Source organism: Mycteria americana, chromosome 6 (assembly GCF_035582795.1).
Source record: "Mycteria americana isolate JAX WOST 10 ecotype Jacksonville Zoo and Gardens chromosome 6, USCA_MyAme_1.0, whole genome shotgun sequence".
Taxonomy (NCBI): Eukaryota; Metazoa; Chordata; class Aves; order Ciconiiformes; family Ciconiidae; genus Mycteria; species Mycteria americana.
The window spans coordinates 35,758,781-35,774,561 of NC_134370.1; the positions used below are offsets into that span (position 1 = coordinate 35,758,781).

Consider the following 15,781-nt stretch of genomic DNA (forward strand, 5'->3'; position numbering starts at 1 on the left):
GAGAATATATTAGTATCTTCCTTCTAGTGTTTGCATTATCTACAAGACTTGTTCTGTGCCAAGGCTGATGGAACTTGGGTACTTGACTTGTATCTGAGAACTAAGTGGGTCAACCATGTAAACTTTACAGCCACTCAAAACCATAAAGGTGACTTCATGTTTCTTAATTCAGCTGATCAACACACTTAATTGTTGAATATCCATCACTTGTGAAGTCAGTGGTCCTAAGTACTTCAGAGACCAGCTGCTGAGGTTCCTGATTTTTGGGTTGCATTTTGGTTTTGGTTTTTTTTCCTGTGTGTTACTTCTGGCTTCATGTATCATGGTGAATTGTTTTTCAGACTTGGGAGAGAAGATGAAAAAAGAGCATGTGAAAGAACTGTGACCATACAGGAATATGGTGGGAAAGGGGGCTATAACAAACCAGCTCCTGATTCCCATCTTCCACTTGTTGGACGGTGACTTTCAGTGTTCATTTTTGATGGCTAACAGTTCTTTGTAGCAACTTCTGGGAGACAAGGGGTAGGCAAAAAAGGGTAAACCTCTGTGGGAAGAAGTTTTGATTTGTCTAGACAGAGCTTCCTTGACATAATGTAGATAATTGTTCCCTAGCTTCCTGCAGAGTACCAGCTCAGAGCAACTAAAGCAGCAGTGTATTTATGCCTGTTAAACCAGAAGTTCTGCCTATTGTTTTTCCTGCCTTCATCACTTTCCACTGCTATAGTCCAGCTATGCTATACCAGGACATTAAACATTCAGCATCCAGAATGTCTAGACAGGCTGAAAGACTGTCTGTGCTCCATTTTTTTCAGAGTCAACTTTCCTAAGAACTAAAAGGCTATTTGGAAAGAGAAGGTGGCAGAGTTCCTAGTACGAGATGCATCTTCAGGCTGCCTTCTGAAGCAAGTACAGAGTAATGCAGTCTGGTAGGGATTTCTAGCAGCACACAATTCCTGTGCAAGCCTCCCCCTGCTCCCCAGAGAGGCTTCAAGCCTTTGACAATTATTGCTAATGCCTTAAACAGCTTGCACTTGTATTCTAAGGATACAAGACTCCATAGAAACATTACCCTATTAGCTGGTAATGTCCTGTTAAAATAACAGAGGAAAGGACTAAAGGATGACTTCCTTGCCACAGAAGATGGTGTAAAGATCTTTCTGAGGCAGAAACAAATGGTTTCCATTTAAAGTAAGGGACCTGTGGATCAACAGATACGTTATGCTGTGTACATCTGCTTGTTTTAGCAATGCTAAACAAGCAAGCAAACAAAAAAGCCAAACTTTTTTCCATATAATTTTCCATATAACCTGTGTCTTTTTTTTTCAGTGCTGACCTTAGTCACTCTCTGTATAGGAAGAAGCAAGTGCTTGTTTCCTGCAGGGTGGAAATGAATGTTGTCTCTAGAAGCTTTGTAAACTGTGAAAGTTGGATACAATATAAGGGGTGATGATCCTGTTGCTATTAATCTACCTGCACACTGTGTAAGATTGTGCTATATATCATAGAAACTTAAAGCCTCTCAAGCTTATCCTGGGGTCTGAAATCAAAGCTTAATCAGAGGTGGGGAGGAAGGGAGGGCAGTCAGTCCATACAGTGTGGGCTGCTGAATCCTTGTGTCACTTGCAGGAGTGAGGACACAAGAGTGCTCCTATCGAGCTTTTGGGGTCCGTCCCAGCTCCCTCTTTCTTGGGTGGCTGAAGATTCCCGGGGAGCCTCATGCTAACCCTCCTAACTTCCAGCAGGGGAGAACAGCATCCTTGTGTAAGTGCTTAATAAACTGGGCTCTTCAAAGCAAAGTAGATTTTGTTGTATTAAATACATACATCAACAAAGCCTTCAGACTGGTAGCCAGGGTATTGAGAAGTAGCATGCAAGAAAGATGCCTGCATCAGAGAACAAACAACTGCATGTGAGCACCCAATATGATGGAGTGGCTAGAAGTATTTTGTTACCTCTATTAATGAGAATAAAAGGTAGGTGGCAAATTTATTATCTTATGCCATTCAAAGCCACATAGAGTTAACAGAAATCCAGTTACAACGTCAGTATATGAAAGTGCTGGAAAAATTTGGGGATAGAGCTAGAAATCTACCATAAAGCATTTAGGGACTAGAAAAAGAAGTCATTTAAAGAAGCTTGCAGTTTAATTTGTCAAGAAATTGAAAGGTGACTTGCACGCATAAACCCTTGTGGAGAGATAATGAGTGGGAAAGAGCTCTTTAATCTATCACTTAGAGCATAGCAAGAACCACTGACTGGAAACTAAAGGCAAATTCAAAGTTTAAAAGCATGTGCCCAGTTTCATACAAGGAAAAACATTTTACTGATGAAAATTAAAAAAAAAAAAATAATCAATGCCCTGATGCCTTCAAATCAATATCCTTTGTTGTCAGCAGCACCCCTTCTAGAAAACAAAGGTTATCTGACACAACACATGAATGAATGATTTCTGTCTTGGGTTTAAGTCAGCTGAAATGATTTAATACTCCTTCCAGTGTTAAGATCTATAAAAAGGGATCTCTTCCCCAATTTAGGGGATAATGCAGAGAGAACAATTCTTGGGAGAAAAGGACAGAAAGCATTGCTCCAAGAAAAAAACCATCAGGATATTGTATAATAAAATAGCTTTCTTAAATGCATTTGGCGGTCAGTAGTTTTGACCTGTCTTAGGATGAACAGGGAGGGCATAATGAAGTCAGCTGGCTGAAGACTAACTTTTGGTTGTATGTAGGAATTGCTCACAGCAGTGGTCCAGCTGAGTTGCTCTCCCAGCTAATCATGCTGTGTTGCCCTGGAAGGTTGGGAGAGAAGGAAAGGGAAACCTGATAGCTTGGTGTCCTTTGGCAGCCTTTGACTTGCTGGATAATGTACGATGTAGCCCTTCAGTTCTCAGTACTGATTAGGTTCCTCTGGAGCTGTGTGTGTGGGTTTGGGCTCTGCATTTCAGTGAAGAGTTGGATGTAATAAAGGGAAACTAAAGGCCTAGAAAATGTGCCATAAAATGGTTGAATAATTGGGATTGCTTCTTCAAGGGAAGCCGTAATAGTTTAAGTACTGGTTTTGGTTTTTGAAGTTGCTGCAAAAGGAAATTAACAATTTTCCTTCCAAGCTTAAGGGAGATGGGATAACAAGTCCTGAATACCCCTTGACTCAGCTTAACTTTGGTACTAGGAAAAGCTTCCTAGCAGGATAATGAAGGACTAGTAAATAAATAGCCTAGAAAAGGTGTTCAATCTTTGTTGCTGAAAGGCTTCAGGAACAGGTAGGACAAAACATCTGCCCTTTCTGGTTTTAAGATATATTTTTTTTCCTGCCTTGCTTGGGCTGATGGCCATGGGCTGGTGCACTGTTTAGCTGGAGGCTATGACTTTCTACAAATGGATATCATGCTGAACAAGGTTCTAAGTGTTGCCAAAGAATGTATATCTCCTCTTCATTTTAAGTAAAATCTATCAGCCAGTACAAAAGGCAAACATTTTTCCCTGATAAAATGCAGCTGGTGTGCATATGAGCTTAGTCAGCAGACTATAAAATAGCATAAGCTTTCCATAGTGAACAGAAACATCAAAAGCAGAAAGTGTATTTAAAAAAAAAATCTCCAACAGATTGCTATAATTATTAAATGTGGTGCATCACAAGTAGTGATGGAATATAGCTGAGATGATGTTACCCAGGCAGGAAGGAATAATATGGCTTTGGTCTGTGTCTCTGTATACAGATTTCAAAACACAGAGAGAAGGTAGATCAACAGATACCAGAGTATGTGTAGCCCATCATTTAAAATGGGTTTGCTCTCATGAGAGAGGCATATATTTACTGTAACTTTCAGCTGCAGCTTTTGAACAAGTTAACAGCTTTAATGCCACTCTACTTGGGAACAGGGGAAAAATAAACTATACAAGTCTGTCCAGTGGACTGCCCTACTGAGATGCACTGTTGTATAACCCTGCTGTGTGGTTACACTTATCTACAGAGTAATGTTTGCAGGTCCATGTGCAATACATGTCAAAAACATTTCTAGCTATAGTTTACCAATACAGAAGTAGGGGAGCGATAGGTATGGCACTGCTGCTTTGTGAGAGTCTTTCAGGTACTCTTGAAGACGTGGAAATCAGCTCCTCTGTTGCTGCTGCTTGCCCCTGTGGCCTGCATCTCATATGCTTTCCACTCCAAATGGAAGCAATAAGGTAGGATGGACATATGATTGCTGCCAGAAGAACAAGTCTTAGATGGAGCCGTTCTGAACTTTCCCCTTCCTCTTTAGATCATGTTTCCCTTGAGAAAAAAAGTCCTAAGGGCTGCTCTTATGTTTCTGCTAAGAAACAAGGAACCAGAGCCATTTAACCCATTGCAACCAGTCTTTAAAAACTGATACAACCAATCAACAGTTGTGTGATAAGCCTTTTCACAGCACAGTGAATTTTCTTTAAAAAAAAAAAGTAAGCAGAGTACCTTTTTAATGTTCATGCTTAGATTAATCAGATTCTGCCTGAATTGCCTGGTTATATTCTATTATGCTGCACTCAAAACAGGCTAGTGCTGGAGTGATGAAAATGCTTTGGTTTTATATTGACAGGAGAGCTGTTCTGGAGTTCTTTCAGTGCTCTGTCTTGGCCTTATCTGTTTTCCCTAACCTATAGCTCACTGAATTAAGAGTGCTAGGCATCATTCTTTTGTACTCTTGGGGAAAAAAAAAAAACCAAACCTCTGGGCCTGTTCTTGCATTTGCTAACTTCTCTACTTGCAAAGATTTCCTTCTGCTATGCAGTTCAGTCATCCTACAACTCCGGTTAGATGACTTTTTAACTCCTGTATTGCTTAAAATTCATACTAATTGAAATTGTTAGGGCCCCAAAAGTCAGGAAACTAACTTGAAACCCCCCAAACCATGAATTTAACATTGTGTTGCTGTTTGGGTTTTCAGGCTTTGCCTTTGTAGGTATATCTGCTAACAAGAGGAGAAGAAATTAATGAATAAAATTCTTAGGTTTTGATTAATATAGAAGCAAGAGCTTTAAAAGGAATGTCAGACTGTGTGTAATAAAACTGTGAGAACAACAGTGGTTAAACCTACCAGATTAAAAAAAAAATGCAGAAGTACAGATTTTAAACTTTTTTCTTTTTCTTTTTTCATTAGTTTGGATGCTTCACATTCCTAATTTGGAATGTTAATAAATGTCACAAACATATTGCTGAAAAAATAAACTTATGACCTCTTGGTATACTGTCTGTCTCTGTATTGTAAAAATCATTTAAGACACAGCTGTGTTAGACACTAAATGGCTTTGCCATGTTCCCCAGTGAGATGCTGCACTGGGAGGTTGGAACACACATGTGAGCAAGAAGTGGCATGTCCAGAATTTTGCACAAAAGCTGCAGCTGCTTTGATTTCATAAAATGTCCACAGTGTTGCCCAATGATCACTCTCAGATTAAATCCCATGAAGGCAGTAGGACTACTGGGCTGTTTGTCTGGTGATCAGAGCCTACTTTGCTGTCACTTTATGCATATGAAAGATACATGAAGAGTTAAATATTTGAAGGCAGTATAAACCATAAATTTCAACCATATTCATTAATAATCAGTTATGGGAATCACACTGGCTTAGAGTATTCCAAGAAATAATCATCTTCACCCATTCTGTATTCTGTTGTTTTGACAAATAAACTGGTATCATCTGTTCTATATTCTGGCTCCAAAATTACAAACATCTCTATTATGATTCAGTAACTGAAAGAATTCTGTAATTTTTGTTCAAATTGTTCTATATTTGAGACTCAGTTAGAATATATTCATACAAAACAGCAATGTTAAGAAAAACCCAGCACCATGATTAACATATGTGCTTTTTTGGGAGCTGCATGAAAGCGGTGCTGTCTTTGGGGAGCTCATCCTCCTAGTGCAGAGGACCGAATCCCACAATTCCCACAGTCAGCATCAAAAGCTCTGTCAGAAACTAGCTAGCATATTCCTAAATGTTGCTCAATTGCTGTTTTCACAGCTGCAAAGTATGAAAAACGTTTGTTTACCTGTAAAGGAGGTGAAAGTTAAACATTAATGTTTGTATATATATATATATTGTATTATACCAAAGAAGTTCAAAGGAAATTGAGGGCAGGTGACCTTTACAAGTGATTTTCCAAACACTGTTAAAACTATTTAAAGCAACTTTTAACTATATTAAGTGGCTTTTGTGGGGAGCTTAAAAATATCCTATAATGAGATATCTGTAAATCTCTTCCTTACATAAAAATAGACAGACATATGAGTAAGACACCCCAGGTTTGAATAAGTACATGGTATGGATCTAATTGCTACGCCGCTCCCTGTGTTTCTGCCGTGCAGGAGTGTGGGTTGTCATTCTGTGTGAACTGGGATACGGGGAAGCCCATGTGGCACCCTCGTGCCTGTCTGCTGGGGGCCCAGCAAACACCACCCAGCTTGCTGCACTGAATTAAGTCTCAAATCATTCTATGAAATGAAGTATAATCTTCTTAGCAAGATAAATTACTCTTAGGAACCATCTGCCTTTACCTTTTAAAAAATGCCTCTTTAAATGTAAATTTAGCTTTCTACCAGAGACAGTATTGCCATGGTAACAAATGAAAGAAAAAATAAATGTCTTTATACAAAATAAAGAGTGTTTTTTCTCTTAAACATACTCCATACAAAATAAAATATGCAGCTATGGAATTAATGTATATGCTATCTTAGACAGTAGAGAAGAGTATCAGTCTTTTTCTGGAATGGTTCTCAGTATCAAACACACAATTGCTTGCAGTAAAGAAATGTATTGTATGCTTATTTAATATGCTATAAACTAGAGCTCTCATCTTGCACTTTGCTCTAGATGGACTGGAATGCTACAAACTTCAGTGGCATGTTATGAGGCAGCAGGATCCACCTCTGAGCAAGAGTTTACAGAACTGGAGTCTAAAATGTAATCTCTCCTGTGTAATTTATATTTCAAATGCTTTGCTGTGCAAGTTTGCTTTGTACAGTCTGCCACTGGAGAGGTTTGTTATTCAAGGGGCATATAAGTAGTGGTTCAGATTTCTCCTTTCATTGAATGCAATGAAGAATGCATTCAGGTTAGGCCTGTTTCAAAAATAAGATTGATGAGTGGTGTACTCTAAATTGCCCACAAACAAATTCCTCTTTACCTCTTTCTGCATGAGTTACCCCCTACAGAGGTCAAAGTAAGGAGAGACCCAAGATGGCTAATATCATTATTTTCAAGACCAAATCCCTGCATGGTAAAAATAAAAATGATTTTTATATTATTGTATGCTTCCCCATTTCAAGCTTCAAATTTCACAGTATACAAATATAGCGACAGTTTTCAAACACTGCCATTGCTGAAATGTTCTGTGCTTGTTTATTTACCCTCTTCTTTCTTTCCCAAGTCACTCTTAGCCTTTTGACTGCACGTGTTGTGTTTGAAGGCTGAAGAGGAGGGAAGATGCCTGCGACTGGGTTTTACTGGTTTGAGTAGAGAAGGAATTCTGGCACTTGCTTGCGGAACAGAAACCATGCTGTGCTCACCTAGCACCTCTCATCTGAATAAGACAATAGTTTATGAAGCTTAAGCCATTTCTTCTCACTGTATGGTAGGAAAACTATGTATTATCCCCACTTAAAGACATGTTGAAGAACTAATTTCTGCTACAGACTGTGATGCTGACCTTGCCATGTCATTCACCGCAACAGTCAGCAGGAATGATGCTGAAAGCAATAACTTCCTCTTTCTCTACCTTAACTGCTGAGTGGCACATTCAGTAGCATCTATCTATCTTCAGGTATCACTCTGTTACGTTTGTGGGTATCGGAAAAGTAAAGTTGAATGTTTCCAGCGATGGCATGGGCAGAACTTTCTACAACCTCCTCTTCTGAGAAAAGATGAAGCAGTCTGTTTCAGCAAAATATTGTCCTTTTATGTCTACAAACAGTTCTGCATGAAGCGTAAAGCTGCTATGCAGAGATGGATTGCAATGGATTAGCTAAAGTATTAGGGAGTATTCAGCTTCTCCTGCATGTGTCGACCTGCCAGACCATGAGCTTGTCAAGAGTATCTGGACTGGGTCATGCTGTGGACTGTCTTGCCCAGTGTCTTGCCTTGGGCAGCAGCTGATAACAAGGTGTCTAGGGACAGAGCAAAGGTACAGGGCACACAGGCACTAATCCTTCCCACTCATGTCCTCCCACCCTCCCAGTCACCTGAAGTTTTCAATCAACTGCACGTAGCAGTCTGTGCGGCCCACGTAAGGACGTGTCCTTAGACAGCCTTTGGGACTGAGCGCTTGTAAACAAACACTGAGGAGAAAGCTGTAGGAGCTGGCACCTTCCCGCAGTGGTTCAGATGAGTGCTGGAGCCCTGGGGAGCCAGCTGGCTCCACAGCTCTGCTCGGAAGGGAGGGCTTCAGCCCATGTGAGCTGGGTGAAGTCCTGTGCCCTTATCTAACCCCTCCAGCATGCACAAGTGGCTTGGCACGCTCTGTCCCACAGCAAGCGAGCAGTCTCCAGGTCAGCAAGGCCAACGTTAGGTGACTTGAATGTGTGAAACAAATGTTTTGATGGGTCCTACAGCAAATAGAATGCAAGTAAACAGGGAACATAAGGAAAAATTGCAGGCAAGGGGTGAGTGTCCCAACCTGCCTTTCTCGCTACAGTCTGTCACTGCGCTTCGAAGGGAAGAGATGAGAAGGGGAGAAAGGGTGCCTTACTGCATTCTTCATTAATCGTATCCGTTCTATCTCCTTCGTGCACCGGCCCGACGGGGGATGTGCAAAGAATGCCTTAACGTGTCAGCCTGAAAACAGACGGCACTGCTGCAAGGACGGCGGAGGACGAACCCCACCGCGCAGGAAGGGCAGGCAGGGGCAGGCAAGAGGCGGCAGCTGCGGGCAGGAGGCGCAGCCCCCTCCTTACGGCGGAGCACTGCCCGCAACGCTGCCTGCAGCCCCTCCCAGCGCGCACCGTCCCCGGGAGCGCCCCGCCAGCACAGGCGGCCTGCGGAGGGAGGGAGGGAGGGAGTGAGGGAGGGAAGCAGTGGCGGTGGGGCCCGCCCGCCTCCCTGAGAGAGGCCGGCCGTGCCGCCGGGGTAAATAAACCGCCCGTCCTCCCCCCCTTCCCGCTGGGCAGGGACCCGCCCCGCGCCCCCCCCGCACCTCCCGTCGCGCCCGGGCCCGCGCGGCCGCCAGGGCGCATGCGCGCAGCCTCCGAGCCAATGGGGCGGGCGGGGCAGGGCCGCAGCCATTCGGGCCCGGCCGGCTGAGGGGACGTGCTGCCGCCGCGGCCGTCGCGATGGTCTCCTGGATGATTTCGCGGGTCGTCGTGTGAGTGTGGGGCTGGGGGAGCGGGCAGCGCCGGCCCTCGGCGGGCTGGGGCTGGGGCCGGGGCCGGGGCCGGGGCCGGGGCCGGCATGTCGCCAGTGGCGTGGGCGGTCTGGGGCTTCCCCCGGCGGGGCTGGGAGGGATGCGGCGCCCCTCTCCTCCTTCCCCCCGTCCCCCTCAGCTGGGGTCCCCGTGCGTCCGTTGGGCGTCCGTTGAGCTGCCGTTGGGCCGCGGGGCGGCCGGCCTCGCCGCTCCAGCAAGGCACGCCCTGGCCTTGCCGCTCCCGGCGCAGGCAGGGCGGGGGGCGGCTTTCTCCGGTGCGGGGGGGGGGCTGCGTCGTGCGGTGCCGGCTGGGCTGCCGGGGCGGTGAGGGGGGTGGGTGTCTGGGCCGAAGTGCCACGGCGCTGCATCAACCGACGGCTTAGAAGTGCTGTGTTAAAACAAAGCGCTCCGCTTTTAGGAATTTATTGACTTCAGAGCGTTTGCCCCCCTCTTCCCCCGAAACGAGTGAGGTAGCGGGACCTACGGTTGTGCCCAAGAATGACACTCGTCTGGCAGCGGTTGAGCTGTTTGGTGCCTCGGAAGGTCGTTGTGCTCCCAGAAGTGCCCGCAAAACCGGCATCAGGCTGCTGGTGAGCGCACGTCGTCTCTTCTGGTCGCACCGTGCATCTCCCGCTGTAAATTGTGAGGGTTGCTTGTAAATTGATCCAAATTAACTTATGAAATCTGTTTGGTAACTGTTTCCCATTTCAACTTGTGACAGAGCTGAAAGGGCTAGGAGAACGGTTGGGAGTATGAAACGGGGGGCTGTGGTGAGTATAGGTCATAAGCTGATGAAAAGATAGACTGGCCGTGTTATTGTGTACTGGTCTTTGTAAAGTTGAGTTTTTGTCAACCGAAGGGGCAAACTTTCTTAGGTGAAAAGTACCATCTTAAGTGTTGTCCAAGTTCTGTTTGAGAAAGAATAAACTCCAGTGCAACCTCTGGTCTTTTTCTTAGGCATTGTACTGTTCCTTCATGAAACTGATGGGTTATGGGTTATTTTGCTTGTTTGAATAATATACCCTAATAAATGTTGAGTAATATTTGAGCAACTGAGTCTTCCTCGTGCTCCTTGCTGAGTAGCTCTGTGACTGTGGGGGCCCCAGTGCTTATTGGGTTGCTTGAGCTGAGATTTGCTGTGTGTGACTTTTTGCCAGGCAAATGAAGTGAATCTGCTCACAAAGCAGTACAACAAACATCTGAACTGTTGCAAAGTATGTAGCAGGAGTGTATGACCCAAAGCAGGGTGTAATAGGATTTCCCTGTTTTGTTGGTGACGAACATCCCCCTTAAGCTGTCTGGTGTAATTTAATTTGAAAACTTTATTTGTTGCCAGGAAGCCTTTTCATACTGTCACGTATGTTTTCCTGCCACAATCTACTCACCTAGATAAGTAGCAGTCCTTCTCCCTCTCCCTGCCCTCCCTGAGACATGTCAGATAATTTAAACTTGTGAAGTAGAGCATTGCATTCCAGGATTGGCAAAGGACGATGTTGGTTTGGAAGAGAGGGGCTGTGGGAAGAATTGCTATTCGTGCGCTTTGTCAATGTGGTCTTCCCATGGGCAATACACAGCACTAGAGGCAAGACGTATACGCTTACTTTCTGTACGTCAAACGTAGCTGCTGAACCTGTTTCTACTTTGTTACGTAAAAGCACCAACCAGAAATTTTTTATTTTAACAACAGCTTAGACTGTGTTGGCTGTAATGGTAATATCAGTGATGCTGAGCACCTCAATTTCTAATCACCAGATTTTTGTGAAGTTGGTCGTTTATTCTTCCCTGAAATGAATTGCTACGGGTTGTATTTGCATTTTGCAGATTAAGACCTCTATGGGCCTAACCAACAGCACAAGGAATGAAGAGAATAGCTACTGCTATCCACAGATTATTGCAAGAGGCAATAAAGGACAATGTATTGTGCAGTTCTGTGTAGTTTAGTTTTCTGGCTGCCATTGGTCATTCATTTGTGTGCCCTAATTATTTTTGCTAAAAAGGGAGTCCTTAATATTATTTATAAATCCTCTCCACCTTATTGTGTCCTTGTTTCCTAGCTGTGGGACTTCACTAGTTCGCCAGTGTTCAGCTTCCTAGGAAGAGGAAAGTGTTGCATGAGAACTTGCACAGCTTCAAGACTGTTGTTTAACTTTGCTTAATAGAGCAAAATTCATGTGGAAAAGGAAGGTGGGAAGTAGCAGAGAAGTATATGTGGTGTGACATAAGAGGTCTTAATTTCAGTGGTCTTGAGACTGTCCTCCTTGTCCTCTTTTCTCAGTGTCCATTATGCTATCTTCCTCTGTTTGATCTGTTTTTCTTCCTGGTCTCTTTCCAGACATACCTGTTCCAGTGGCTTTGTTTGTGACTTGTGTGTCATGAGTTCGGAAGGCGTATACTACCTTTTCCTTAAATGCCATAAGAAAGATGGAAATATTTTTAACCACTATGTAGCTGCTAAGACCTGAGGTTCGTTCTTATGTAGTGTTTTAATTTTGGTGTGGTGACTTTCTGTTGTACATGAGAGCTATGGATATCCTATGCTGTCCGTAGCAAGTCCAAGAAGCCCTGTTGTTGTGTGTGGGCAGCCATCAGGAATACCTGTTGTCTTGACTGCTGATTGGAAGGAGCAGCAGTTGTTTTGGCTGCAGCAGAATTCTCCTCTCCTGACTGACCTCCTATTTTTCAGGGCCAAAAGAGCAGCAAAATATTAATTTGTAGGTGTGTCACAGTGCCCTCTGCTGACTTCTGACGTGGAAGCCTTGTTCTGACATGCATATCTCAAGCAAACTGACTTCTGATTCAGTTTGAGAGTTTGCAATTTGGAGTTAATCAACTCCACTAAAATCGTTTGGTTAAAGCTTTAAGAAACTAGGGAATGGAGGTAGTAGAGAATTAGAATTCTTAATTGCATGTGAATTGTCTCAAAGCGTCATGCACAGGAAACAGGGAGTGGTTCCAATTCACTGTTCCACATAATAATCTTTGGCAAAACTTTGTTTTCATGAAATCTTCTCCCTTTGCTCTATAAATGCTATTATGCTTAGGCATCTAAACATGTGAAATGCCTTGTACTAGTTGCACATCTTCTTCTTTCTGTCAAGAAGCAGAAGACTTGAAGCACATAATTAAAACATATTTTCATTTTGAAGTTTTGGGTCTATAGGATGCTGCTGTAGTGAGTATAGGTTGTTATTAATTCCAAAACACACTGGCTATTGCAACAGGTTTCATAATGATCACTGCAGGGTTTTTCCTTTTTCCGCTTCCAAAACGAACAAGAAGAAAGTAATATCTTTCAGAGTTTCAGAAAACTTCTCAAAGTGGTACACTGTGTCAAGTTCTTAGCCTTTAATGGTGGGAATAGCTTTTTAAATTTGTGGCTGCCCATCTTGTTAACTTCTAATAGAGCCTGTGCCCGACTTTGCCTGCTTTGATTGCTCATTCTTCTCATTTGTAAGGTCTGAGCAATTGTGTACACATCAGTTGCTGAGACAGTATTTAATAGTAAACATGCTGAGTACTTGTCAGTCACAGCCTGGTATGGATGAGATCAGACTATCCTCTTGTGCCAAGCAAAGATGTGAAGCATCCTAAATACAAAGTAGATGGCCATTTTGTTCTTGCAATCTGTTAAAGCAGACTGTCTGCTGTAGCCTGTTAACTTTTTCCCCCCTCCTCACTTAAAAATGAAAGTTCCCCCATCTGTGTTGCTTTGCAACACTCTCTCTACCCTCATGTTTAAATACATGTTTTGCTTTCAGTAAAGTTGGTCAGCAGTCATGACTGCTAGAAGGGAGAGTTGTAGTGGTCCACAAGGAGGGTGTATTTGTCTTGGGTGCTTGTGACTTTTCTATCTGCTTGTACTTATAATGCCTTCTTTCCCCATGCCCATTTTAGAGCCTTGCAAGGAGCAAAAGATATACAAGTAAAAGATTCAGCAAGCATTCCTTGGTTCTGATATTAGATTATAACTGTAGCTACATTAAGCTGGACAAAGACTGGGGTGCACAGGAGGTGACCTGAAGGTAGGTAGTAGTATTAGTCCCTTTCAGCTTTTGCTACTTTACAAATTGGAGCTGGTTCTTTCACGGTAGTTTCAAAGGCATTCTCTTACTCTACTTCTAATACTTTGGTTGTTGTTAGTTCAACATTTCCAGACATCCAGCTGCCCCTAGAATTACTAGATATCTGAGAATGGGTGCTTGAAGCCATAGCTTCTGTATTGACTGGATTGTTGTCAGAAATATCTGGCTTAGCATGGTGGTGATGTTTTATGTAACTGTGTATGCTTTGTTTTTTGTAAACCTGGATTATGTCTTGATCTTGGAATACAAATTTCTTAATTAAAAGCAGTAAGTACAAAAATATTTACCCTCTTGTTTGCTAATCAACATGCTGTCAAACATGTCTTGAAACAACCATAATTTGTCAGACGGAATTAAGTAATGATACGACTACATGCAGTGTGGAAGGAATAACTACATACAGCCTAATCTTCAAGTCAGAAGGGCCATTTGTGGGAGAGTTTCTTTGACTATTTGTAGCCTGCTCTTCTCCTGGCAGGATGGTTCCAGCTGAAGTATGAAGGATGTTGAGTGCTGTTGGATGCTGAATGCCTTCCAGTATCCTTCCACTTTAAAGGCCTATAAATTGCTGCTGCATCTGTGGGGGGAGAAAAGGAGTTGCTGTCATAGTGTCAGCAACTGAGATGGAGAGATGTGCTGAAATGTCTGTCTCGCCACAGAACTGCAAAGATTCAGTCTCCGTGTATCAGTTATCCTTGGTGCTTCATTCTGTGCTTAAACAGATTTCACTCGCCTGTTGCTGAGAGGGGCCATCCTGCCCTTCACCCTCTCCTCATTCTCCACTTTCCACAGGGTCCAAAAGTTGTGTGGCAACAGGGTAAGTCTGGTTGTTTTGTCAACCCAAATGAAAATTAGCATGCTTGAAAGAGGTTGATATTTTGTTAGTTGCAGTGAACTGCATCAGCTTGTGCTGCTGTCATGTAGTTGCTAGGTAAGTGCCGTGTTGAGAATGAAAATTTGCAGGACAAAAGCAGCATTGTTTTTGGCATCAGCATATTACCAGACTGATTAAAGCATACTCTGAAACTACATTCTTCACTTGCACATTGCTGCTTATTCTTTCTTGTAGTGAAACTAGTTCCAGTAATAACAGTGCAGCTGTTCTAATCAAACAAGGTGTCATTTTTTTTTTTAAAGGGTCTTAAAATTTATAGGTTGAAATCTGTAAGCATATATAAGTCTAGAGATTAAGTGTATTGTCTTGTCTGTGTGAAAGTTTAAAATCATTTATGTAATTGAGCAATGAAATCATCACAGCACTTCTCTCCAATAGTTCAGCTTCTCAGTTAGGCAATCCTAATATGTCCAGCAAAAAGTGTGTGCTCCCTAAATATGACTTGTAATACCTATTCTGTAAGTTAGTGCAATGCAAAATGACTAGCTCTGACAATTTGTTAGAAATAAGTGTCCCCACTGCTGGCCTGGCACACCTTTCCTTAAATCAATGGTTGCTACTCAGTCTAGCTGCTCTTTTCTCTCTTGTGTTTATGGGATTGTGTAGATGCAGAGCATTTGTGGTCGGTGTTCACAGCCTATGGCAGGCGGGTGGGCTAAAGCTTGCGCAAAACAGATGGAGCACAACTAGAGGCATACTGTGGAGTCTGATGTTCTTGCTTAGCGATCTTGGCATGTACTCTGTTACAAAATGTGCTGAAATTCACACCTGTGTCCTATGCATTGTAGATAAAGAAATACCGAGAACTCCGTGGTCTGGCAAAAAAGGATTTTTCTAATTAAAACAAACAACCTCCACTCTTGCATGTTCCAGAAACTGATGTCTGCTTTGACAGAGGGTATTTTAGGCTCTCAAGAATTTCTGCAACCTAGATGGAATGGTTTGTCTTTCCTGGTTATTTTGTATGTAGAGCCAACTCATACGCTCACATAAGGCTGAGGAAGATCCCAAGCCAAATTCTGATATTAAAAAAAAAAAAAGTTGCTTTGGCTCAATACTTTTAATCCTTGATAAGAAATTACTAAAAAATGTATGTAAAAACATGTCTGGCAAAACCCTCTGTTCTGGTGCTTCATGTGTAAAGAAGCTTTCAGTAAGCTTTTTGATCCTTTTTATTCTGCTTTTGAAATTTTGGAATTTCAAAATCTGTACTATTATGTGAAAATACTAGGTTTTTGGAGAAGAAAATATTACAGCTGAAAACAATACGATCTCTCTGTTGCGAATCTTTCAAATTTTAAAGACTTGCCAAACTAGATTGTAACAACTTACTACTGGACAAATGAGATGAGCTGTATAGAGTCTAGGTGGGAAATCTTATTGCAGGTTTTTTGCTGACCACTCTGTCTTTAAACATGACTGGCCTCGGT

The 15,781-nt window shown here is 42.8% G+C and overlaps 1 protein-coding gene across 1 annotated transcript in view; it reads left to right on the plus strand.

Annotated features, from left to right (window-relative positions):
• Positions 1-9,222: 9,222 nt before the first annotated feature.
• The window catches only part of REEP3 (receptor accessory protein 3), a 40,986-nt gene continuing 34,427 nt past the window's right edge, over positions 9,223-15,781 (plus strand). The window contains exon 1 of the mRNA XM_075505304.1: positions 9,223-9,335. Within this exon, the coding sequence (XP_075361419.1) occupies positions 9,304-9,335 (32 nt within the window). The 5' untranslated portion in view covers positions 9,223-9,303. The remainder of the gene's footprint in view (positions 9,336-15,781) is intronic.